The following is a 25,876-nucleotide window of genomic DNA, read 5'->3' as shown; positions in this document are numbered from 1 at the left end:
CTTATTAATTAATATACCCTGTTGAGTCCTCCCTGTCCCCACACTGGATACGTGCCCCTCACTTTGGCAACCACTGGGTATAGCGTGTTAGTAATGTAGTTAATACATGTTTAAAGTTTCTTTGGCACTCAACCTCATTTCGTTTAGTTTTCATTATTAACCCAGACACTTTTCATTATGTTTGACTTGAATTTTTATCAATAAAGGTGCCTTCGAATTTGCACACGTGAAAAACCCACGGTGTTTTTAAACAATTAAAAGTAACAACAAGCTGACGTAGACATCAGCCAAGCGGCGTCACATTCCTTCACATGACTGCTACTCGACACGGTACATTACTACATGTGTTGCACCTTTGTTTGTATGAAATGTACTTTATTATGTCCACTCAACAATTCCAGGTGTAGTAATTCAATACTACTAGTCTTCACATACCTGTTGTACCAGTGTATGTTTCGGGGCCCACTGTTCTCCGCGGCCCCTCGTCTTTCTGCCGCAGCTCCGCTTGCTCTCCTCGGTCCGTTGTTTCCTACCAGTGAAACGTCCGAGTACAGCAGCTTATTGTAAACGTACAGACCGGAACACACGGCAAACACCGTGCATAGCAGCAGTGCACGACTGTACCGCCGCATTTTGGAGTTTGAAAACACAACTCCGTGCTGCTACAGTCATGACACAGAAACCACGGATTAATTACAACCGTGAGATCACACGCAGGCAGTGGAAGCTAACTTCCTGTTAGGGTTTGGAAAATAAACGTCCACTACGCAGTAATCGTGTGGAACAACTACACCCTCTGTCGGATGTGTTATGGCCCTACATGGTTATTTGTCTGATCTTTTAGCACTATTTCAGACGTTCCCGTTTACTCGCTGAGTAAAAATGCTAATATAAAAAATTCACAGGGTGAACCTTATGTAATGCAATGCAAATTGTAGCATGTCTGGTGTTACTACGTTTTACACACGTAACCGCTTGTCCTGTTTAGGTCACAGCTAAGGGGACTTTTGATTTTACACACGTTTAGGTCACAGCTAAGGGGACTTTTGTCCTTTGTAACTAATATAAAGAATGTATTATAACTATTCAGGGTATTTTTTTATGTATAGTCATTTGATGTATTTAAGTATTTAACATAGCGTAAGTCTCTATTTCCATATGGCTTGCATGTATGGTCATTTGATGTATTTAACATAACGTAAGTCTCTATTTCCATATGGCTTGCGCAAAATAAACAAATATTGCTTGAAATTAGCCGTACTAAGCTAACTTGGTGTGGATAAATGGTGCCTACAACCTAGCCAGTTGTGCTAAGCATTGCTTAAAGTCCCTAAAAAGTAAATCCAATACCTTGACTCAATAAACCTAGAATATATGTAACACAAAAACAAACAAAATAATAGTCTATTGTCATATACAGTATGTGCACGGTGTTCGTTTTCGTGCTTTTACATTGAAGGCGAGGACCAACTTCCGGCACTTACCATTTGTTCTTGAGGTTTCACATGATGCCTTCATGCTGCAGTGGCAGGAGGTCGAGACCCCGAGCCTGGGGGAAGGGTGGGAGAGATAAGCAGAGTGCGACCACCTCCACCCCCTCAGTCTCTGTCTGAGGAAACAAGGTTGAATTGATTCCACCTCTGAAAAGAGCCATTCAGGCTGCCTTAGAGTAGTCGTGGTGGTCATTATTTCTGAGGCTGCATTGGACAAACAGCCGAAGGTCAATAGCATTTTCATGAAGTGTGGGAAAACTGGGTTAGTGACTGATGATATGCCTCATCGTTAAGTGTGTTGGGCCATATGTTATGTTAATAACTGATACATGTAATTACACAATGCTACTCTAATACCTTCTTCAGCTTTTGGTTCTTTGTAACGTCTGGCACCCTCTTTAGCGCAGGGTCAAGTTTGAGTTCTATAGCCCACAAAAAGGTCCACAGAGCCTGGTTTGAATGCTCTTTGTGGAGGGTTAGTGGAGAGAAACAACTTTTATTTGAAGATTAACTGAGTGTAAAAGGGCAAAAGCGGTTGTTAAAATAGGACATTACAGGACAAATGGTAGTTACAATTGTTGCCACTAGAGGCCATATTTGAGTAATTGTAAATTATAGAACTGTAATAAACTGACACAATAAATATAGAATATTTTGGGTTGACTTCCCTCCATTTCAGTTACTTGGCCAAGAAAGTAGATTTTGCAGTGATATATAAAGACATTGACCAAAAAGTAAAGCAAACATGGTTGCATTTTAAAAATTGCTGAAAGCCTTTTATAAAATGGATAAGTTCTGGCAAAAATATGTGTCAAAAGTGGCCTAGATTTGCAGAAATGACCGATATGACCAACCAGTGAATTATCTACAGTGTAATCTGTCTAAACATCAATTCCTTTAATATGATATAATGGCTGTTTTTCAACAAAATGTTAATCTGTTTATGAAAATGATGAAACAAATGTGATAAATGTGATGCGTAAAAAAAGGGACAAATTCTTTGTTTTTTGTTATTTTCTTATTTGGACATGTGTTAAACAAGTTCACACATTGAGCATAGCAAAGCAAAAAACAAACAAAAGAAAACTGAGAACAAATCAGAAACATCAATTCATGACACAAACACAGGTGTCTCTCATTTCTGTGACAACCAAATAACAAAAATGTCCATCTAAATAATTTCCCATGAGCCCACACACCAGTCCCAGCTAGTGTCGTGAGGCATGGCGGGTTGGGGGGGGGTACATCTGTGACACATTAAACAATACTAACGAACTAAGAGACATAACTCGTCCCTAATATACTGAGACCTCGGTATTATCATGCCGTGACGTTACTCAGAGTGTGTGCTAAATCTTTTCAGAAAGTCAGAAATTATTGACAATAACACTGAAATGATGGAGAGGAGAAACAAAAATTAGCCACAGCAAGACAGTGTAGTACAATATTGTAGAAATATCCATTTATCTGTGTCGTGGATCTACAGGGTTTATAAGTTAGCGTGGAGTTAAGTGGATCTATAGATGATCTGCTGAGAGTTAAGAGTGCTCCTAAAGAACCGCAGACATCAAAACAGTTCCAAGTCCCGTCTCACTGCAGCGTGCTCCTTTTATACAGCATCGAAACATGTCCAGAGCTCAAAGACTCCTTTTCAGCTGCACCGACGCCCTGCTGTGTCCGAGCCGAGTCCTCTACGACGGCAGAACAGCGGGATCCTGCTTTGTTTTATCCACTGGGAAACTAAGCAGGTGCGGCGGAGGTTAAAGGGAGGAGACCAGTGTCATTGGCAGCTTCCAAAATTGTAATGATGTCGGAAATAAACGTTAATCTTGACTCGACGTCGGCCACAGGCACGAATGACGTCGGAAATAAACATTAATCTTGACTCGACGTCGGCCACAGGTCCAGCAGAAGAAGAAATTAACTTGTAAATGGGTTTACTTGGCTGAATGTGAGTGTTTCATCCAATGGGTTACGACAGTTTGCACCGAGTACAACAGTCAGTGCAAACAAAACAAAACAAAACAGTGTTGTAGGGCAGTGTTAACGATGGGAATTATGGGTTATTTCAACTTCAGCGAAAAATGTGTTTGCTAAAATGTATGTTGAATATCAGACTTAGTGTCATACGTGATCATCACTGACTAGGCTAGCGACGTCCATTTGCGAAAATTTACGACTCCAACCTGAGGTTGAGAGTTTCGAAATGTCCATCTTTACTATTTTATTCCATACAACAGCTGAATCAGCGTTAGCATTGGCTTGGAGAAAACAGGCGCTTGTTTTTTTCTTGTCTTGTTTTGTGAAAACACACCATGAAGACGTGAGAGTACATTTTTATCCATCGGCACATTTCCCTGTAAAACTACATCTGGGTGCTTCCAAACACTAGGTGGACTTTTATATTATGAAGATGGAGCACGGACTTGTTACTACTTTTTTTACACAACTAAAAATAAGTGGGAAAAAAAGGAGGGAGGGACTGTAAATAATTGGCGCCTCAACCAAAAAATCTTCTTGAACCGCCTGCAGTACCTTAGCGGACTCTCTAGGGATCGCAGACCCCCTCTTGAAGAGCTTTTGTCTAAAGAATGGATGGCTGTCAAACCACCAAACGGCCATCTGTTATCTTAAGGAGCCACGATTAGCAGTGAACTTTCTCTGAACATAAAAAAAGAGAGAGAGGTTTATTTTTGGTAAGGACTTCATGTATCAACCATCATCCGATATTTGACCTCCGTTACACATGGTAGCCATCTGGGTGCTGCTCTTTCAACAGAAATTCCAGGTTAACGAGACCAAGATCTGAACCGAGTGAATGAGAAAAGAACCAAAACTGTTCATCCATTCTTCAGTTAAACTATGAACAGACAGTGTTTGTCTCAAAATAACTTGACTCTGAAAAGACTGTGGGAGACCTGTCTCTGCCAGTGGGCGATTATGTAATCCCACACCAACACTGTGCATCATGGAACAGTTATAAGTTTCTCATAATTGTGGAATAGTCTAACAGTTTACCAGCCAAATCCACAAGAACCCCAACTGTGCGTTGTTTCGCCAACGCGGCAACATTTTCTTATAAAAACTTGTTTGACTTTTCACGACAAACCGTAATATACCGCGTTTTACACGAACTGCAAGAAATAAAACCTGGACTTTTTAGCCTGAGGGCAGCATTGATTATATGGGTGTCATGACATTGCCCTGAGATTTTCCAATAAACGTAGCTGCTAAAGCTAATACATTGTCACTAGTTTACACAGAGCACAAAAATATGTCTCAAACTTGTGTGTTATGCTTTTCCTAATGAGCGATTAAATGTTTGACGATCTAAATAGCTCAGAGCTTTAGGGCACATATACAGCGCTGTCACAATTAGCCATAATAAGGTGTGATTAACATTAGGCTCAGCAAATTTGTACCAATTGTTAAAACATTGAGTGGCATCTGGGAAGGAAAAACAAAGTTTACGTGGCAAAAAAAAAAAAAAAATTCATTGAAAAAAAGTCACATCCTGGACTTATTCTGCCAGGCTGCGTTTTTTACAGAGGAAAGAAGCTGAAGCTGCTGCTGCTGCTGCTGCAGACGGGATGGAAATCAACCCGATGGTGTCAGGAGAGCCGCTGAAACTCTGTCAGACAGTCGCTCTCAGCCGAGGCTGTTCAGTAACAGCCTGGCGTTTGGAGATCAGTGAGTGACGGTTCACTGTCAGAGAGAAGGTTTAGTGAAAGGACACTGTGTACTACGGTGGGTGGTTCAGGTTTATAACAGGGAGGTAAAGAATCCTGACAGAGGCTGAAAATTCCACATGGGTGAGAAGAAAAGGTCACTCTGTCAGCCGCTCAAGACGACACCAGGGCTGCGGGGGGGCAGGGTCACTTTGAGAAGAAAAAAAAAAAGAAAACTTGACCTGAAGGAAATAGGAATCTGAAAGGCTGTGGCACGCGGTCCAGACGTGTCTGTGATATAGACAACTGCAGCTTGACAGACGGTGAAGCTCGGGTTTATTTTATATTGCTTTCTTAAAGAGAAGAGTCTGTCGAACGGTTCAACCTGCTCCAACCCGGTGGTCTAGCACCTCTAGTCTCTGTCCCAATGTCCGCAGAAAGTGAAACCAAAAAAGTTGTGTGCATCTCAAAAGAAAAGACAAATTCCTTTCCAGTGACCGGCAGATGAGACACTGTGGCTGGGGGTGGATGCTGAAGGGGTGACTCAGTGGGACTCTCCGTTGACTGAGCTGCCCTCTCCTCTGGGTGAGGAGGAGTTGGAAAGCCCCTTCTCTGTGTTCTCTGAGCTGGAGCCGTTCTGGCTGTGGTGGTCAACCACCGACGACGTGGCACTGGAGGACGTGGCCGAGGTGGACGAGGGCTTGACCTTCTCCTTAAAGTCTGTTATGATGACCGTCAGGTCCCCAACCGTCACCTCCAGATGCTGGGCGCTGCTCCGGTCGATATTTTTTAATCTCGGCCTACAGAGGGAGAGAGAGGGTGTGATGTGTAAGAATGTTTCGATCAAATTTCTGCTGATTCTCCTGAAATGGTGTCTGCGTGCTTACCTCATCTTTTTGTGACTGTTCTTCTTGAGCGCTGGCTCTCTGTCATTCTTCTCCCTCTCCACCCGCTCCTTTTTCTCCTTCTTGGGCTGGGACGGCAACACAAACTGCTGCGTTACCTGCTGCTGTGAGACGAGCTGGGAGACGGGACGAGGCTTCCTGATTGGGGAGAGGGTAAAAAGGGAGGAAGGAAGAGAGGGATACAGGAGAGAAATAAAGAGAGGATGAGAAAACAGCAGATTAATGAGAGGGAAAATTAAACTGAACGTGTGACTTCATGCAAAGGTTCTGCCATAATTAACAACAATAATCGCTGCCTTTGCTGGTTAGCACGGCGCTACTCAAAATGTTCATCACACTGGCCCTCAAGTGCATCCAAAAAAACCCCAAAACAGCAACAGTGCAACCAAAATAAACCAGGATTCAGGTATCTGTGAGTAAAGTAGACCTGCACAGGCTTGTGTTTCACACCCACCGGGGGCACACATTGACAAGATGAGATCCGTTCTGCTGGAAAACAAAAGACGTGATCGGAATTTTAAGTGAGGATGAGACACCGATTTCAGGATGCGCACCGCAAGTATGTAAAATTTCCCAACATCGCTGGAAACTCGCCAGGTAATATATTAAAAGACGGGGATGTTGTAATAAAGACGACATCTCAGTGTCTCTCTCTCCATGAAGGTCACGGCCGAGAGGCTTTCGACTTTTTGTTTTCCGAGAGTATTTACAATCCAGTAGGTGTGTGATGAGAGCATCAAAAACTAAGATTCCCCAAAAAGTCTTAGGCAGTATTTTTAAGTGGAAGTAAAAACTATACATTTCAAATTTCTCTTCATTTTCCTTGTCCACAAAACTACAAAACCTTGATGTGTACGTCCAAAACCTTTAACCGAAATGTTTCCAGTTGTTTCAAACTATGTTCACAGAAAATTGCGTCCTAAAACTATTAGCGTAAGAGTTGTTGACTAACTAGTCATTATTTGGTTAGTCGTTATTAGTCTTTTAATCAGACTAATCATACATAGAAATGAGCTCATGTAGCTTATCATTAGCCAAAATGTACTAAACATAGCTAAGAAAAAAGTAGCTTAAAGGTACAAGAAACTGCTCTCGACATGAACCCAAATCCTCTTTGAACATATTTCCCAAGGGCAAAAAAAAAGAAGTTTTTGTTACACACGATTCCATTACCGCTTTAACAGTTCCAGTCCACTTACACACTTGTCAAGATAAGAGCCGTCACCTTCAAATTTAGGGTCAATCAATAACAGTATCATTGGCCTGATATCTAGTAATATTAGATTGGAAAACGCAGAAGGAAATGTTCCTCCTCCTCAAAGTCACATTTTAGGAATATGTTTCTGCTGTTTTAAAACTAAGTCTCTTTCATTTGGTCCAGTTGCGACAAAGTGTGTGTACGAGTGTGATTAAATTCCACTAATAGTAAAAACACACTGTGTGTTTTTGGGGCCCTGCCAAAAGGTGGGGTATCTGTAGATAGTGAGGCCAAGATTTGATTGCACACAGTCATAGGTCGGAGCGTAACGAGCACAGCAGTCTGAGCGACACTGATCACAGTGGCATTATTGCTTTAAGAACCTATGTTAACGAGTTTCCAAGGAAAATGGGCTGATCCATGTTAACTTGTGACTTGCCTATGTCTATGAACACAACATTTAGCTAGATAGCATTTGCTATACATTTTTAGCTGCCTGTGTGGGGAACTAATGGTAAAGTTACTTTGTGTTATCATTTTGTTTTTGCTAAAGTTTTATATATATTTATGTATATATATAACTGGGGTTAGTTGGCAAAAACCTAGCTGAATTAGCATATTACCATTTTAGCCAAACTACTGACCTCACATTATGCAAAAGAAACAGCAGTTGCGAGCTTCTTTTCTACTTTTATAAATACTTTTATTAAAATCTTGACAATGACATTTGGCCCGTCATTAATATAAAAAGCCTGCATTTCTCCAAGTGTCCCAACCAACTGTTTTAATTCCAAAAACCCTTCCAGATGCCCCATGAAAAATGTCCTTTCACAATTGCCTAAAGTACAGAGTGTACAAATGGGCAGGACTTAACAGGATCCATTCAGGGAATTAGTCTGAACACTAAGCCAAGTGTTGCAGTGATATGCGACACAGTTCTCCAAAAAAAAAAAAGTGCCTTGGTGGCCTCAGTGGTTTCTGTTTTATTCTCTTTGAGGACAAACAGCCCAGGACTGTTGTCTTGTTACTTGGGTAAAGCTGCTGTTGAACACTTCTGGGATGACCTAAATTAGAAACAAGTTTCAAAATAGTCTCTCTCTGCAGCGATGGGGTTTTTTTTTTTTGTGCTCCCAGTCGTCACTGCCCTCATGGACCGCGCAAAGATGTACTGTATGTAGGACTGAGGTGAAATGCAAATGGGTCTCTTGGCCATCATAACTGTCTGACGGGGAGGAGGCGCAGAGATCCTCTATTATGTCAGTCTTGTCAGCACACTGCGGCAGAAGTGCTGACAAGCTTTATTTTAAAAATAAAACAGGCAGAAACAACAGAGAGAGAGAGAGAAAGAGAGAGAGAGAGAGAGAGAGAGAGAGAGACCTCCTGTTTTCTAGCCGGGGTAATTTGCAGCTCCTCCTTGACATCATTTACCCCGGCAGTTGCTCCTGCAGCAACGCTGTCTGGTTGGTGTTGTGAATTTACTGGCTCTCGCACAAAAAGCAGCAACTGTCACAACACCGCACGATGCTTCGCGACACAACACAACACAACACTATCGTCCTGTGCTGCCCCGTCCCGAGGACAAATGTGAGCAGCAGTTTCCAAAAATAAAAATAAAAACAAGGCCGTGTTTGCCTTACTCCTAATCCTCCCTTTGGTCTGGGTGAGTCTGACGAATCCACGGTTCAGGATGTGGCGTCGGACATTTACAGTAATGAATTAGTGCAGCAGATGAGCACTGTGTGTTTTGCCTAATGTGTGAGTCATCTGAGCCCACTAATGGTCTTTTCTATTTAAAACCCGAATGCTGGCCGTGCCTGACAGTAACGAGGGCGCCAATAATGGCCTTATTTAGTGCCCCACCCCACCCCCTCCTCCTCCCAGTGCCTTACAACAATGTCGGTTCTCACCAAAACCTCCAGCTCTGTAATTTGGACATGAAAGAAAAAATAGACAACCAAGCATTATTACAGTGAGGCCGAGCAGCAGGCTATGAAGAGATGCCTCTGTTAACCCAATCAAACGGTTATTATCTTAGCACTTAGTCCTTTCACTGCTGCCCGCAGAAGCTGACTGCGTGCATTTTTTGGGGAGCGCGTCTATCGATTCTAACAGGAATTTCTGTGCTTAATGTAATGGCTTATTCTTTCCGACAATAATGCCGCACGTTGGAACGGTTATGCCAATCAATGCTTTGCCGCTCATGCCATCAGGTTTTTTTTACAGTGGCTAATGGAGTCCTACAAAGCCAATTTGGACATAACTGTGAGACGTTGAAACACATCAGTGGGGGGTGAGGGGGGTTGGATGGGGGGTTAAGGAGGTGTCGTAAATGTGACAAAGAACATTAGGTGCATTTGTGCGGCAGGAAATTAAGTCAGCACATGGTGTGTTTGAAACACAGGGAGGTAACTTTGAACCTAAAACACTTAACTTTACTCAGATAATCTGTGTGGAGTTGCGTTACAGTGTTTTGATTGGTCAAGAAGACTGGTGCACTTTCTAAAGCACGGGTGGAAACTGAAACAACTATCTTTGTTCATGGATCTTCACACCAAAAAAAGACACACAAGAAAGTCAGTTTATTTAGGGTGTAAACATCTGACGAGGCTTTGACTACAGATTTACAGGTTCAATCACATTCTAACTGAAATTGGCTTTGGTTCCCTCCTTGACGATCCCTAAACCTTCTCCACCTGTGTCTTGTTGACTCCTCCCCCCCCCCCCCCCCCCCCCGTCTCAATATACCCCTGACTCTCTTCACACTTTCCTGCCAGTGTGACTGAAGCAGAGCTCTCCTGTCTTGCTTTTCCATGTGTTTTGACTCAAGCACATCCTCCTGATTCTATTTAAACCTGATGATTCAGATACTTGTGCCTGTGTATTCTACACAGATTCTAAAACTATTTTCTGAATCTGTGTCTGCTCTGATATCCACAGTGGTGAGTGGTGGTGATCCACTACAACAAATGTTAGATGTTGGTGTTGTAATCCAGTTTGTCTCTGAGACCTTTGGTTGAGACATCGTCAAGAGACTCTCCAATAATTAAGAAGTCTGTATCGACCAAAAGCCTAGAACATTCTGCAGCTGAGCCTCCAAAAATGGCTGTCTTTACCTATCTGCTGCAACAGTCTGCTTCCGACAGTAAGCTGAAGATAATGAGTTTGCCCTATTCAGTGAGCAGGAAAAGCCCCTCAACGCCGTACGGACAGGGGAACTCTGGGTGACCCCTTTCTAATTATGTCACTGACAACATTATGTCCCTCGTCAAACTGTGGTCACACTTCTCCTTCTGCACTCGCTGACCTTACACTCGTGTACTTTGAGTCCTTGTTTGAGATTAACAAAAGAATTGTCATGTACAGGGTTGGCGATGGCACCTGTGACAGCTGCTGAATGTCTCTGCAGACAGATTCAATAAGGGTTTAAATTATGGGACTGTTGTGTTCCTGCCTTAGCGTTCAGACGAGTCAAAACCATGTCCTGAGCTGTGACTGAACACTTTTCATAACATAAACAAACGGGTTTAATGGTCTCTGTGTAGGTTTTTTTTTTTTTATTATTACTTTGCAAACTTCTGCCGCATCAGATTTGAACGGAATCATTACACCAAGGTGCATCCGCCAACCGCTTTATCAAGTTTTATGACATATTCTGGTGGACAGAATATAATAAACCTCAACACATGTGCTACAATAAATTCAGCACCTCCACTGCTGGGCTGCATCAGCAGGTGAAATGTCTGTACAAGGACATCCAGGTCTACAAATGGAGTGAACCAAAGACCGTGTGCCAGAAAATGAAGCATTTTCCTGTGAAAGTCGAAGTAGGTTGTTTTTTTTTTTTCGTCCAACAAAATCACTCGGGCCTCGAGTTGTAGCTGTGTATCGTGGTGATAGACATTTGCTCTTTTGAGCTAAACAAGTCAAGTTTCGTTCAAAGGCTTTTCACTAAATAGCCAAAAGGGGGCAGTTCATCTGCCCCCGGGAGAAGACAGAAGTTTGACGTGAGCTGCATGCAAATGTGCCCATTGGCGAGACACTTCTAACTGCCGAGGGTTGTATCAACAGCCATGCCAAAACGGCTATGCAAATTACCTGCCGTGGGGTCCAGTTACAGTATTTCATGTAAAAAAAGTAGGACGGTTTATTAGCCGTATCCCATTGTTAAAGTCAATGGAGTTTTTCTTGAAAAAAAAAAAAAACGACCCAATATTTTTTTTAAGCAGGAGTGATACTTCAATAACAATAGAAACACAATAACCTTAGATGTTGCGTACTGACAAACCTTCGCCCAGTGAGCTGAGACACTTTGTATCTGCCCCAATTCTGTAGCAGCGGTGACAATAATTACATAGGGGTGGACCACTGGTGCTGCATCTTATAAGTCACACTGAATATATTCCAGACAACCCCCCGCAGCTCTGTTTTATTAGTTTAATATTTAGTTATATATTGTGGTGAAACAGAGAAGTAGGAAGTGATAAACATTGGAACATACCTCAACTGTATTAGCCACAGTGATCTTTGGTTAATACAACGCTGCTTCAAAAATACTATTAGTCAAGTAAAAATTGTTTTTGTAGAAAATTGTTCTCTTTGTGTTTCCGTTCGCTCCCCTCTAATCCCATCTATCTTGGCCACTATTGCTAGTCCATACTCCCTCCAAACAATTTATCACGGCAGGCCTCGCTCTCCCTCCACTTCAGCTATCCTTCTGTCACACGCCATGCCCGTCACCCGTCTCCACCCACTCCACCATCACTTCTTCTGTGAACCAGCTTTAAGCCGACAAAAACCACACCTCTGCTCAAATAATTCCGACCATGTCACGACACCCAGCCGCTGTACGTGTAACTCGGAGCGTAAATGCACTCCAGTTTGATCAAAAAAATAAATGCGGCTCTTTCAAAGGGGACACTTGTCTAATCCAGGATCTGTATTGGAACTTGCTATAAGGCAAAGTAAATAATTCATGAAACCAGCCTGTGTGGTGTATGTGGAAATGAATTATTTATTATTATTTAATCAGTTTGCTCATATGCTCCAGACACCAAAGAAGTATATTCACTCTTTTTGGCAGCGGGATGCAACATCTTTCGACTGAGCATGAAACCGACTCTCGCTCCAGCATCGCAAAAATGCAACTTGATCTTTGCAAATTTAAAGAATCACAAACTAAAGTTGTTTTTGTTTTTACCCAGAATACGTTGTATGACAGGCGCCGTCGTGAAAGCTCGAATTCAATCCAAAAGGCAGCAGCACATGACAAGACTCAGACTGCAGATGTTTGGACGTTTAATCGAACGTTTGTGGAGGACACTGTGTGACGAACAAACAGCCCACACGACAGCTGAAGAACTGCAAATAAGCACTGCTCTGTGTGTGTGTGTGTGTCGTGGCATAAACAAACACCACAGCTCTGTGATGATCGTAAGATTGTTGTGAAATATCTGCTTTTAAATCCTGTTGATCAGCCTCCGTTTAGGTGGAGGTGTTTTTAGTGTGTCAGGTTTTCTGTCTGCTCCTGGGAGCTCCTCCAACCCCGGAGATTAATGCCTCTTCCTGCCTGTACATGCTATCTGTGTGTGTGTGTGTGTGTGTGTGTGCGTGTGCGTAAGTGTAAAAGACAGATGGCTCTTCACGTCCTGTGGTTTATGACACCTTCTGCAGCCTGCTAGCCTCACCAATTCTACCACAACACTGCTCTAACATGAATGCCTGGTTTACAAACACACACACACACACGCACACACACACACACGCACACACACACAGAGGACTGTGTCATGCATCAGTGTCACCACAGTAATTACAGGCTTATCATGTCGCCATAATCTTCAGGCACATTGACGTGATAACGGGCAGCTCCATTGTCCCTGGTGTACAGTTTTGTAGGCTGCGTTGGTGCCAACACTGGTAACACATACACACACACACACACACACCTCTGAGCCACTGCTGTGGGACTTACAGAGGGTGTAGTAATTCAGAGGGGACTGTAGACCACTGATTGTTAGCTTTACATTCGTCATACCTGTTTATAGATGTGGTTTGTTGTTGTTGCTGTTCCTTTTTTTTTTTACTACCTGGTTTAATTGGTGGCAATGGTGATAACGCTGCTTTATGGCTGCTGCATTTTTGATATAGCTCGTAAAAGAAAAAAAAAAAAATATATATCCTCACTCTCTTTTGATTCTGCACACTTTACTGTCCTTGTCCAATATAAATGCTCCTGAATCGATGGGGTAAGCATTAGCATGGGAGATAAGCAAGCTTATAGTGAAGGTTTACCAATAAATTTGACTTTTTATTCTGTAGAATTTGATAGACCACAATGAGAACTGGAGAGGGAAAGATTAAGAGAATCCAGGAGGAACAGTACTACGAACAGCAGTTGGCATTGAGTGTTATTCTAAAATATGAAAACTAAGAAATGGAATTGGCAAAATGACGTGGATAAAATAAAAAATATTGTCCAAACTAGTTTTGTAAGGGACAAAACTGAAAGATGAGTGGACATAGAGAGCAGTGGTGTCAAACTTATTTTGGTTCAGGGGCCACATACAGCCTGATTAGATGCAAGTATATTAGAAAGTATTCATATTTAATGAAATATAATTTGACAAAACACATCAAACATGAAGTGTTTCTGTATGTTTTCACTTTCAAAAGTCATCCAGTGGGCAGGATTGAACCAATCTTGGTTACAATCTTTACAATCTTTACAATACAATCTTTGGTCTGTAGGCTCTACGTTTGACACGCCTGACGTAGAGAGACACTGAAACTACGTCAGTCACAAACGCTCTCTCTGGGTCCCTTCCAAATCTGACCATAGACACGTATAATACAGACATACTTCATTTCTTAACAGCTGGCAGTTGAGCCCTTCTCCAGAAAACATTTTCATGGATCATTTGCAGATTTTACACAGGAAAATCGGATCTCATGGGAGACCCCACCCACTTTCCAACCCAGTGAGGGTGGAGCTGCTCCCTTGGCTCCAAATTTGACAAAGATTACTAGAGGGGAAAAACATTCAGTCAGCTATTAACACTGACACAACATCTTTCCTGTGAAATGAAATGAAGGTAAAAGTGCCATAATAAAAACTAAACATAAAACAAATACATGTCCATTAGTAAAACTCAAGAGTCTGGACGCCAAACAGATAATGATCTTTAGTCAATATTTACCTGAGATCAACACCAGCTCTTAACATTATCACTCATCCCTCCAACGTTAGGCTCCAGGAGCTGTTGTGAAAGCTTTACAGAATTGATCTCATCCTGGTTTAATACCGCAGGGCCTCAGTGGTCCACTGGTGAGATTACACTGCTATCTAAACTACCAATCAATGGCAAGGTTGCATTTAAAAGAGTCAACCACTATGCAGATGACTGCCGACATTACATAACATGTGATCTGTTGTGGTTGACTTTCTCTTGGTAATAATGGTAGTCCTTGGTGCTATTGTACGTAATGTCCTAAAATGTACTTTATGTTAGGAGTTTAGGCTCCGACATGATGCATATGGACTTTGTACCATAAACCTTTATTCTGCAGATTGGTGGCTGCAGTTTTCATTAACAATGACGCTCAACCAAGTATAAATTACACAAGGAAATGAATCCATTTAGCAGTCAGGGTGACTCTTAACTCAAATTTCACAATCGTTTTTTCCTCGGCTGAAAATCTCTATTTGACATGAGTCAGCCAGCTCCAGCAGGCTGATCGTTATCGCCTGATTATGATGATATCTATTAAACGCACCAATGGCCAGAATTATGGGGGAAAGGCTATGAAACCGTAACAGTTTTTGTCTGTAACCGCAGTAGTTTTTTTTTTTCTCTCTGCTCCTGTTTTGCTCGGTGTTAACATTGTGGTCCCTTATAATTCTTTGCACTTTATTCAAGATTAAAAGGTTTTCTGTGCCGCCTTGAATAATTTAGATGTTGGACGTGACAAGCCAGGCATGTGAGGACATCGGTTTGGACTTCAGCAAAGCACAGACACATGCGTATCTCCTTTCAGTAGACTCAAGTACAAGTTTAGTCTACTAAGTCCATTTCTAAAAGGATATTTGCCTTGTCCTTGTCTTTCTATCCATTAACAAATACGTTATATCCCTCCGCTAATATTTCAGGCCGCCGTGTGTATATTTTTGGAGACACGTCCAACTGGAGCGCAGCCAATTGCGCAGCTACAACAGGTCAATGTTAAACGTGTACGGAGCACATGAAGGGTGAAGGCAATCTTGCGTGGAGGATGATAAAACAAAGTATAAGCAGCCGAATGCTCAGAGCCAGTCAGAAAAGAGCTCGTGCTTGTTTAGACGGAGCTGATGAAATACCGAACATCATTCAATCTGTCACCACGAGGACAGCCTGAGCCGGGTTCAACTCCTGAACGGGGGTTGAGAGAGAGGGAGAGACGGAAAGATTGCTGAGATGAAAAAAAAAAACACAAAAGTTCAAGGTAGAGAGAGAGCAAAAACGAAACGAGGCAGACGAAGTGAAGTAATACTTTAGAAACATGATCAAGCTCGCTGTTCTGGCCTGTAGGAATACGACTCTGACAAACAAGTTCTTCTCTGCTGAGCACAGACACACAAACACACACGCCATGTTTCCCTGGTGGGCCTGATCTGTCACAGCTCGGTTCAGTGAACTTCAGTGATTCAGTGGGTGGAGGTGAGAAACTAGAGAAGGACAAGCACACACACACACACACACACACCGCCTTGGAAGTATTTACCTAAGGATTAGGTTCAGACCTCTGTTTAATTGTGCGTCTGTCAGCGGCTCTGTTTCAACTGCACATTCTCACCAGGCAGGTGCATTCACTGCTGTAACACCACGACACCAGCACTGACGACAACCTGATCATCACAGCCAAACTCAAAGTCTTGCTGTGTTTTACTCAAGGGCAATCTGCCTTCAGCTAAAGCGGGAATTAAACCGGTGACCTTGCACGTATCAAACACCCTCTGTTTAAGTACCACTGCACATTGATCTATCACACGGGTATTAAAAACCTGGGACTCGGGCCAAAGGAGTAACAGAAGATAAAACAAGCAGCAAAGTCTTACGGATATGAGACGGCGCAGTGCCGGCACACTAACTTCGGACGGCTTTTAATTAAACGCGGCAGAAGAAGAAAATTTCTATTTCATGTTAATCTGCAAAAACGACCCAAGTGTAAAGGGAATATTAAAATGCACATTTCTGCTTTCCGACGTGCTCCACTTGTGTTTTTGAAATCGTACTTCTGCGGTTGCAGAAGTTTCCACGGCTGCTCACAGATTAGGAAGAACGTTGGCCAGTTCCTCTCCTCATCCATCTGTCTCTTTACTCCATTACACCCCTCCTACGCTGATAAGTGAGTCCAATCTTGCTGATGCATCCCATCATGTGTGAATCAGCCTGCCGGCTCAGATCCTCACCGAGACGCGAGCTGCGAGATCTGCTACACCTCAAACTTAAAGCATTTATGTTTCATTCTGAAGCCAATGTACATGCAAGCTCTCGACTTCTCCACGTTGTACCTAAATGTTCCCATTCTTGTCTGTCAGCACTTGTTGAGAACATGCAGGTTTTTACAAAAAAGCGACACTAAACCCTTGCACAGTACCGAATTCTTCCCTTTTTATCTTACACTTTTTGCCGCTTCCTACAGGAGCGCATGCTTACCATCCAACCTGTGACCTTCAAAGCCTTTGGAACACTTCCTGTACTCATAGGAGACTCCACCACTGCCTGCACCGAGCGTGAAGTAAATAATTTACAGTAATAGCTCAGTCATGCGTGTTTAGTAACCAATGAGGGAAATCAGCGTGTCTCGCATTTATATTCTGGATGCAGTTTTACCCTGTTAGCACCTTTGCTTTCTTCGCTGAGAAACAGGCTAGTCCGATGAATGCTCATTTACGATTAATGGTGGTTAATGGCCACCCATGTGGCAGTTTTGCTGGAGAATAACCCCAAGAGTTCATTCACTGCTCTGCAAAAAACATCTAAAAATACTCAGTTAATTCAGTCTACGTATAGTCTATGTATTTTTTTTCCAGACTGTAGGAGAAATTGCAGAGCACTGGGGGAGGCGGGGGTTCTGACTACATATCAACTAACGGGGACGTTAAAGGATGTCCTTCATTCTACGAGGCAACAGCAGAAACCACTTCTCCACAATGAAATCCTAGCCACAAAAACCATCCGAATTAAATAATACCTCTACACAGATGCTGGCTGCATCCGTGCAATCTAATCCCAGGAAAAACAAAAACAGTCCAGATGGGTAGGACAAACCTTTTGGTGAATATTCAGGCGATTTCCTGGCACAGACGCTGGCTGGCCATTTGTTATTGAAACACACGGCAGCATCCGAAACATCTCTCAGCAATCAACACTCGAAAGCCAGTAAGCTGGACACTATGACAACAGCATGTCTGCTGCCCTTTTCTCTCCGGCAATTTAAGGAGCACCCAAAGTGGAGCGTGTTTATGGGGCGTGCGCATCTGATTGTGCATTTGTGTATGAATATACATGCGCTCATGTGAAGAATTTGCATGTTGAGTGCATTGGTACATTAGAGAGTGTGTGACAGAGGGCTGATTAAGCTGTTGCATAGTAATGAGCTTGTGCTTGTCTGTCTGGCAGCTGCTCTGACAACCTCTCCTTGCAACTTGGTCCTCCCACACACAAGAGAACACAAGTGTGTGCGTGCAAATAACATCCAGCGTTCAGAGTGCAACTGCTTGTGCCAACACAACACAACAAAACTGAACACAGACGCCGGAACTGTGTTGTTTTGGTAGTCGTTAAAGTCCCCACGAAAGGAAAGTTGTGCTAATGTGGAAAACATCTAAGTCTCATTGCTTAACCTCTGCTGCTTATTGGCCTTTAGGTTTTAGATGAGAAAGTCACAGTTTAATAAGCTAGCAGTTAGCTTACAGGCTAACCATTTAGAATGTTGGTTCTATACTATATGTCACTACGCCTTCAAAGGTTGTGAACAAAACTGGGATGACGCTTAATAGTTTATTTTCCTAAGGGAAACAAAACAAACTCAAGAAATGATGCTCTGCTGCAGTTTTTTCCAAATGTCGTTTTTCTGCTGCTCATAAAGGCAAATCTTCAACCAGTCTGAATGCCAAGAGATGGAGCTGCTTTATTGTGATATCAGCACATTTACGGTTGATGTTAACAGACCACACACAACATAAACGAACCTCTTATTGCTCTTAATGTTTAGGTAATGTGCTGCTGTTAGCGGTTTATATCGGAGATGATAATAGGCTCTGATGAGATTATACAGCAACCCTAATCGCTCTCATCAAGCAAAGCGGAACGTGAATGACAAATAATTCATAGGTCGGACTGAACCAATCAGTGTGGCCCAGGGTTAACGTAAAGTAAAAGTCGAAGACTCCGACAAAGAGCTCTTGTTGGGTCTGCACTGAAGTTCCAGGGGCAGAAATCGCACCGTGGTGGTAAGGGTTTGGTTCAGTCAGACTAAACAGAGTCTGTGTGAAAGCAGCCCTTTGACAGGGCTTCCATTTTTTTTGTGACTGGTTTTTGGTAACAGCATGGTTTGTCACAGACAGAGTGGAGAGCCATGAACCCTCTACTTCAGCTTTTGTGTTGTGGATTCATTTTGATCATGACCACCACTCAGCACTAAGTCATTTCCTGCCTCAAATCACTGAAGTCAGGAAAACCCACACTCAGCCACAGAGGGCATTGTGTGTATGTGTGCGCACACACACACACACCCACAAACACTGTGTGTTTGTATGCCTGAATACCTGTGTACCCCCCCACCCCACCTTCAACTCTTCACCAATGTCTCTGGGGCAACATGATGGATGTGTGTACTTAAAGGGAGCGCCATGGCTGTCCTTCATCTTAGTGAGGTCAGTGTCAGCGACCGGACACCGTCATAGGCTAACATGCTCCTTTGAGATAATGTGACGAGACAAAAGTAACAGACCAAACAGGTTGATTTGGTTGGAGAAACATGAGTATGGAACTGTTTTTGTTTAAATTTAATGCAATGTTGTTATAGTTTATCTTTAAAGAGCCTAATAAATTAGGTCATGGCTCTTCAGTCTTGAGACAAAAGTTGCAAACCACCAAAAAGATTTTTACTCAATTGCTTATTTTTGTTACAACTCCTAGCTGGGCCATTTTCTGCACATTGTGATCTTTTTCTTGTTCATGCACTATTGACTTCATAAAGGTGTCATGTCTCTTTAGACTAACTTGCATCAGAGCACACAGAAGATATTATAAAAATACACGCTGTAATACCACATCTGCGGGCAATTTGTAGGTGTGACCTTGTTGCTGTGAAATTTGACCTAAAATAAAACCTGCTAAATTGGTAAATTACTAAAAATCAAAGTACAAAAGAGTCCAAAGACCAGCAAAGATCTAGAACGGGAAAATATTATTTGCCTGCATCTCGTCTAGTACTGTTTGCAGAAGCCTTATCAAAAAAATCAAACTGGTCTAACTGGAATAGTGTCTGAAGAAGAGGAACCAATGGAAAACAGTTGTTAATTACACAACATTTTACAAAGGCTGTACGACAATTAAATGGGTCTAGATCTCACAGCCCAATCAGTCGACCAAACATTTGACGTCAGGAATGATTTGTAATAATTTAAAACCTCCAGTAAAGAACGGCGGAAGCTAGGTAAATGTTTAGGGATGCATTTCAGGTGAGAGTGATGTTCGAAAAATGATGGAAATACAAAAGCTCAGAGTGTCATCAGTTGGTAATACACAATGCAGTAACATCTGGGAAACACCTTTTGAGCAGTGAATGCACGTCATGCCCCAAGCTCACTACACCAAGTGCTTTAAAAATCCAGTAAGGAACAGAATCGTGGGAAATCGTCACACAACTTATAGATTTTAATACCATGCAAACGGTTTAGGATCATCTGGGGAGGAAGCAGGGTGGAAGACCCCCGGTGGGTTCTTTTGGAGGTTCGGAAAACTACTCTTCATGATAATATCAATGTGTCCAACTAGGATGTCACTGTGAATCATTCCAGGTCCTTGGAACACCCCCAACCCTCCCTCCCTCCCTACAAACACAGACACGCTAGTGCACACACGGGGAATCTCTCGTGTCCCCACAATAAAAAAATCCGAAGTATAATATCCTATCCATCGCCTTACCTTGTTGAAGTCCCCTTTCTCACATCACACATCATGCACTTAAATGCCTCGGCCGTGTTCTTGTAGGTGCACACGCTGCAGTCCCAAAACCCCTCGTCGGAGGAGGGCTTCGGTTGACGCTTCGGCCTTTAAAACAAGTGTGGAAAAAAAGATGGATTAATAATGAGAGGAAGGAGGTGGTGGTTGTGGTAGGAGAGGGGAGGAGGAGGAGGAGGAGGAGACGAGTGAGTTCAGATCGCGTCCATGAAGACTAGTCGACAGCAAACATCTGGGTAAGAAGCCTATAGGATTGAGGAAATCATCTACGAGCTCCGATCGCACACTGTAATTGGCGATGAGGTTTAAACACACACAGTCGGAGAGAGAGAGGGGGGAAGAGAGACATGGAGAGAGGGAGGGAGGGTGAGAGAGACGACAGGGAAGAAAACCCATTTTCTAAGCGCTCGCCAATGTCCGTTCCCCCTCTCCAGGCTTTGAATACCCGGGACGCAGTGAGTGGGACGTTTACCTTGTGGGACTCCTCTTGTCGCCCATGCCAGACCAGGGTTCCCGTGGAGGCGCTGGAACGAGCACAAGTCGCGCTATTTCCGACAATTTGGACGAAAGAAGCGATGCGCCTGTGCCGCTCGGCTTCCAGCTGTCGTGGAAACTCCGCTTTGGGAATGGTCACGTGGGGCTTACCGTCCAATCACGGGCGGTGTTACTTCCCGAGGCTGACATTCCTCTTGATGAATCGGTGTCGCATTCACGGACACCAGACTAACTCGTTCTTTCTCGTAATAACAGTTATGACTGTGTTTTTGTTCTGTAATTAAAGGCTGGACTGTATATAATATGGATGAAATTCCCTATTTCTTAAATTCTATTGTCAGAAACTGAATATTATTTTCAATAATAGTTTCTATACTCGAATTCTTACCCGATATATTGTGTAATAACTACTACAAATTGGCCATTTTTTACACCAGTAGCTGGTCGTAGATGTGTAGATGGTCATCGTAAAGAGTGGGAATAAAATGTTGGTGTTCTAATATGATAATACGATAAAAGAGTTAATTAATGCGGAGCGGAGAAATCCAGTGAACAGAAGCAATGGGCAACAAAACTCAAAAACAATGCATGATTGCACTAAAGAACCGTGTGTTTGAACGTGATTTCTCTAGAAACCACTTTATTGACATTGGTCCTAGGCTATGTGACTCCCAAATCGTGTTTGTAATTTGTAAGAATATTCAATTTAGTCTAATGACGAGCACTTGTCGATCATTTTCACTGTGTTGACTGGGTAAACAAAAATCCCCACTGCACTCAAAAGCAACATAAGACTACAGATAATATAGCGTTTTGCAGCAGCGTGCTTACCGAGTGATCGAGTCCCATCAGCTCTCTGCATGTTATTCACAACCCTCCATTTCTTTAATGACTCCTTAGGCTGTACACAAAGCGTGTAGTTTCGACCACAGAGTCTTAAAACACCGGGGAATCCCTGGCTTTGTTTTGGTGCTGACGCGGACAGAAACAGTCCGGGTTTTCCTGCACGTTTGCACTTCGAGGATCACACACTGGATTGAATTTCCCATTATACTAAACCAGTGTAATTTCCATCAACAGCAACCAGGACTGAAAAAAAATCACATTTGTATACAAAAATGTTTGTAAAATATAAAACCCCCAATAACCTATCACAACACTTTTATACGTCTTACATTTAAATGCCCATTATATACGTTACAACATATGACTTTAATTTGTATCAAAGACAGTAATTTTGTATGTCAATAAAAAACAGTTTTAATGAAAAGCAACATAATATGCAACGCTGCACTTTAAACATGCCTCAAGAGAAAAAATCTAAAAAATAATACATTACAGAAGATAGTCCATATTAATCAAAAGGTTTTAAGTGACAAATGCGTGATGTCTGTTTTTGTTCAAATTAATCGCTAAGTTCCTCCTCATCACTGAAATAAGCACTCTTTTTAATCCTTGGTTTCTTGGAATCTGCGGATGTTGAAGCATGTCCTTGAGAAGAAGGCATTTGTTTCTTCTGTTTGTCCTCCTCTTCAATACGAGCTTGCTAGAAAAATAATAATAATAAAATATTAGTATTATACTGAAAACAATCTCTTCTCTCTCTTTTGTTCCTGCTCTTACACTCACCTGAAAAGCTATAGCTTGACTAAGACTGTCTAAGGCTGGGTCCTCCCCCTCTTCTTCACTTTCTTGCTCATCTTCTTCACTACAATAAAAAAGGTAAATAAATAATATAATTATATATTATAACTTTATATTATTATATAAAAATATAAATATATTATTATATAAAAATATAAATATATTATTATATAAAAATATAAATATATTATTATATAAAAATATAAATATATTATTATATAAAAATATAAATATATTATTATATAAAAATATAAATATATTATTATATAAAAATATAAATATATTATTATATAAAAATATAAATATATTATTATATAAAAATATAAATATATTATTATATAAAAATATAAATATATAATATATAAATATATAAATACAAATTTCAAAACTACTTACACATGATCATCTTTCTTGGCCTTTTTCTTTTTCTTCTCTTTTTTCTTTGGGGGTTCTCTCTCTCCCAACATATTTTTGGGGCATGCGTAGCTTAGATGACCTGAATCCTGTTTTTTTTTAACAACCAAAAATGTTTTTATTTAAATATTGCATCATTATCACAAATACATATTGTGTCATATTGTAGTGTCATAATGGCCACAAAATTGTAACTCACCCCACATTCATAACATTTAGTCTTATCGGTGTAGTTGCGCCTCTTTATAAATTCAGGTGCTCGCCCGTTGTCAACTGCAATGCTGGCTTTAACAGTTCTGCCAAACAACTAAGTACACAAATACATTTATAACTGATCAATTAATTTTCACAGAAGAAAAACAATAACCACCTCTATGGACTTATATGATACAAATATTCCAATTTATCTGGTATTTTCAATTTACTAAATTATGTTTTTCAACCAATTCCAAATCAGTCTTGTGGGAAATGAAAATGAAATGTTACGTGAATAACCTCCGGTGCATTATTGATCTCAATGTCTATTACTTTATAGTACAGCTAAAGCTGGATGTCCCATTATGTGGATTACTTTAGTCTGGGCATGGGATTTGGAGCACACTGGACATTCATTATGAGTCACAAAACATGTTAAAACAAACAGTAGTGTTTCTAAACATTCTTACCTGCTTGTTGTTGATGGTTCGTGCACAGTTGTGAGCCGATTCTCTGTCCAGAAAGAGAACAAACGCCACTCCTTTGCTCAGGCGAGTGACTTTATCTTTAACAATCGTCACCCTGCAATAGCAATGTTTTTTTTAGAAAGATTCAAGTGCAAATATTTGAAAATAAAGAATATATAAATAAAATATGTATAAAATGGCATGACCTACTTCACTACTTTTCCATACTTGGTGAAGAGCTGTAATAATAAAGTTTTGAATGAAAGTTAATAGTCTCAACATACACAGAGCAATACTTACATAGGCGTAACTACAATTTACCTTGTGTATGTCGTTGTTGGTCAGAGAGAACGGCAGGTTCGATACATAAACTGTACTTTTACTTGGTGCTAAACCACCACTCATAATGGACGCAAAGGAGAGACTGTATGACAAAAAAAGGCAGTCAAATGCTTTCAAACTTGTTCTGAGTAGACTGTCAACATCGGCTACCTGAGTAATACATGTCTAACTACACTCAAGCAACGTCATTGTATTTAATACTCACAATTATATACATTTTTTAATTAACGTTACGTCTTACCAAAACGCTCCCAGTGGTTAAATAAAATCCTTATTCGTTAAAACGTTGCAAAATTCGCAATTATCAGACAGATAACGCACACTGAGAAGGGAACGCCATCGAAGTTGTTCGTCGCACTTTTATGACGAGGAAGAACCTCTCGTCCAATGGAAAAAGACAATTTACAAACAGGAGAAGCTAGGCTAAGGTATCAATAAGAGCAGGTGAGAAATGCGCTGGTCTTTACGTCTTTTAAGTCTTAATTAAATTGCATATGCTTCTCGAAATGGAAGCGTATTACTTCTCCTGTATGACAGTGACATTCGAGCAGACGTAACGTTACCCTACGTCACTCTCAGATGTAATAAAACGTGCGGTTCTTCGGTGCAAACATGGAGGCTAGACAGTGGACATTGCTAACTGGCCAGTGTACATGGAGCTTGTCCTCTTGATATAGACAGTTCGGGAACGTGAAATATGTTATGGTTGTTTTTATGAATTGTCACTTTCAGTGTCTGTTAGTTTCTATTGTCTGATTATATATATATATATATATATATATAGTGTTTGGTCGCTGTAGTTGGCAGAATGTAAACCCATCCTGCCCGGTTACTCATGTTCAGACACTACTTCTCTGAAATAAAATGTAATATTTTGTTTATATTCCTAACTACTGCAAATAAATTACAACCATCGCAGCTGAATTACAATAAAGGGCTCAACACAACTTTGTTTGTTTTGCAGATTTGGTTAGATTACTACATTTTAGACGGAGTCCCCTAGGTAGAAAAAGTAAGTGTCTTCTGTTCCTAATTGTCTGTCTGTTTCATTCATTCGAAACATTTTATTTAAAAAAATACCATGCTCACGTAATCTGAATAAACAACTTTGATTTTAAATGTCTTTGTCCACCTTTTGTAGTGACATACAGAAGAGAAAGGGGCATACGAGAAATGTACGATGATCGATTCCTAAATGACAGACAAGTGAGTGGGGATTCTAAATGCTAACGACATTCTTGCATAACACAATGTCAATTATATATTTTTTTAAAAAATCATAAACTGCAGAGGCCATATAAAAAAAAATCATAAACTGCAGAGGCCATATGCGAGGGGTGGCCATGTGGACAGACGGCCACCCTTTCCCAGACAAGAGGAGGACTACGGCCGGTACGATTTTGACGGTGGTCTCCGGTTTTACCCCAACGGAGGTGGACCCCGGAATTACCATGACGACGGAAGGGGCTACCATGGAGATAACGCTCATTTTTCTAATGAACGCAGAGGCGGACCACCATCCAGAAGGGTGAGAAGGATATGTCACACACAACCATATGGCTTGTTATAAGCACATGAACTTTTTTGTTAACCTTGAATGCAGACAGAAAGTGAGGTTTAAAGCTTAATTGTTTCCTGTTCATATATAGCTCTCTTTAGACTTTAGAGTAAGATTAATGGTTAAATAAAAATCTCGTCAGAAGAGATTATATTTTTTTCCTAAAAAAATAATCTCTTCTGACGAGTTCATTCCATCGTTTGTTTACTTTTAAAATACATCAACTCCTGCAGGAGAAATCGCCATTGACTCCCATGTGTTTTGCAGGAGG

At 41.4% G+C, this 25,876-nt stretch overlaps 4 protein-coding genes across 5 annotated transcripts in view; 1 reads left to right on the top strand and 3 right to left on the bottom strand.

Annotated features, from left to right (window-relative positions):
- gxylt1b (glucoside xylosyltransferase 1b) overlaps positions 1–854 on the bottom strand; it is an 8,417-nt gene extending 7,563 nt beyond the window's left edge. The window contains exon 1 of the mRNA XM_008315765.3: positions 436–854. Within this exon, the coding sequence (XP_008313987.1) occupies positions 436–632 (197 nt within the window). The 5' untranslated portion in view covers positions 633–854. The remainder of the gene's footprint in view (positions 1–435) is intronic.
- Positions 855–3,347: 2,493 nt separating this feature from the next.
- Positions 3,348–22,098, bottom strand: yaf2 (YY1 associated factor 2). The gene is made up of 4 exons (XM_008315766.3): positions 20,963–22,098; positions 20,455–20,580; positions 6,049–6,204; positions 3,348–5,961 (listed from the first exon to the last, which is right to left on the bottom strand). The coding sequence occupies exons 1-4, from the start codon at positions 20,986–20,988 to the stop codon at positions 5,706–5,708; spliced, it is 564 nt and encodes a 187-aa protein (XP_008313988.1). The 5' UTR covers positions 20,989–22,098; the 3' UTR covers positions 3,348–5,705.
- Positions 22,099–22,225: 127 nt separating this feature from the next.
- zcrb1 (zinc finger CCHC-type and RNA binding motif 1) lies at positions 22,226–24,442 on the bottom strand. Of its 2 annotated transcripts, XM_008315768.3 has the most exons (8): positions 24,289–24,442; positions 24,027–24,129; positions 23,916–23,944; positions 23,709–23,820; positions 23,243–23,350; positions 23,026–23,132; positions 22,615–22,693; positions 22,226–22,531 (listed from the first exon to the last, which is right to left on the bottom strand). In XM_008315768.3, exons 2-8 carry the CDS (start codon positions 24,108–24,110, stop codon positions 22,391–22,393), a joined length of 660 nt encoding a protein of 219 aa, XP_008313990.1. In that variant the 5' UTR covers positions 24,111–24,129; positions 24,289–24,442; the 3' UTR covers positions 22,226–22,390. The 2 variants fall into 2 exon arrangements, with proteins under 2 accessions (XP_008313990.1, XP_024913929.1); XM_025058161.1 differs by having other exon boundaries at positions 24,027–24,426.
- Positions 24,443–24,497: 55 nt separating this feature from the next.
- Positions 24,498–25,876, top strand: part of LOC103382841 (periphilin-1) — a 13,177-nt gene continuing 11,798 nt past the window's right edge. Inside the window, exons 1-4 of the mRNA XM_017034345.2 lie at positions 24,498–24,913; positions 25,012–25,059; positions 25,189–25,253; positions 25,369–25,610. Of these exons, the coding sequence (XP_016889834.1) occupies positions 24,883–24,913; positions 25,012–25,059; positions 25,189–25,253; positions 25,369–25,610 (386 nt within the window). The 5' untranslated portion in view covers positions 24,498–24,882. The remainder of the gene's footprint in view (positions 24,914–25,011; positions 25,060–25,188; positions 25,254–25,368; positions 25,611–25,876) is intronic.

This window comes from Cynoglossus semilaevis, chromosome 8 (genome assembly GCF_000523025.1).
Source record: "Cynoglossus semilaevis isolate Cse_v1.0 chromosome 8, Cse_v1.0, whole genome shotgun sequence".
Taxonomy (NCBI): domain Eukaryota; kingdom Metazoa; phylum Chordata; class Actinopteri; order Pleuronectiformes; family Cynoglossidae; genus Cynoglossus; species Cynoglossus semilaevis.
Note: the sequence above shows the minus strand (reverse complement) of the source record. Positions and strands in the feature narration are given on the sequence as shown.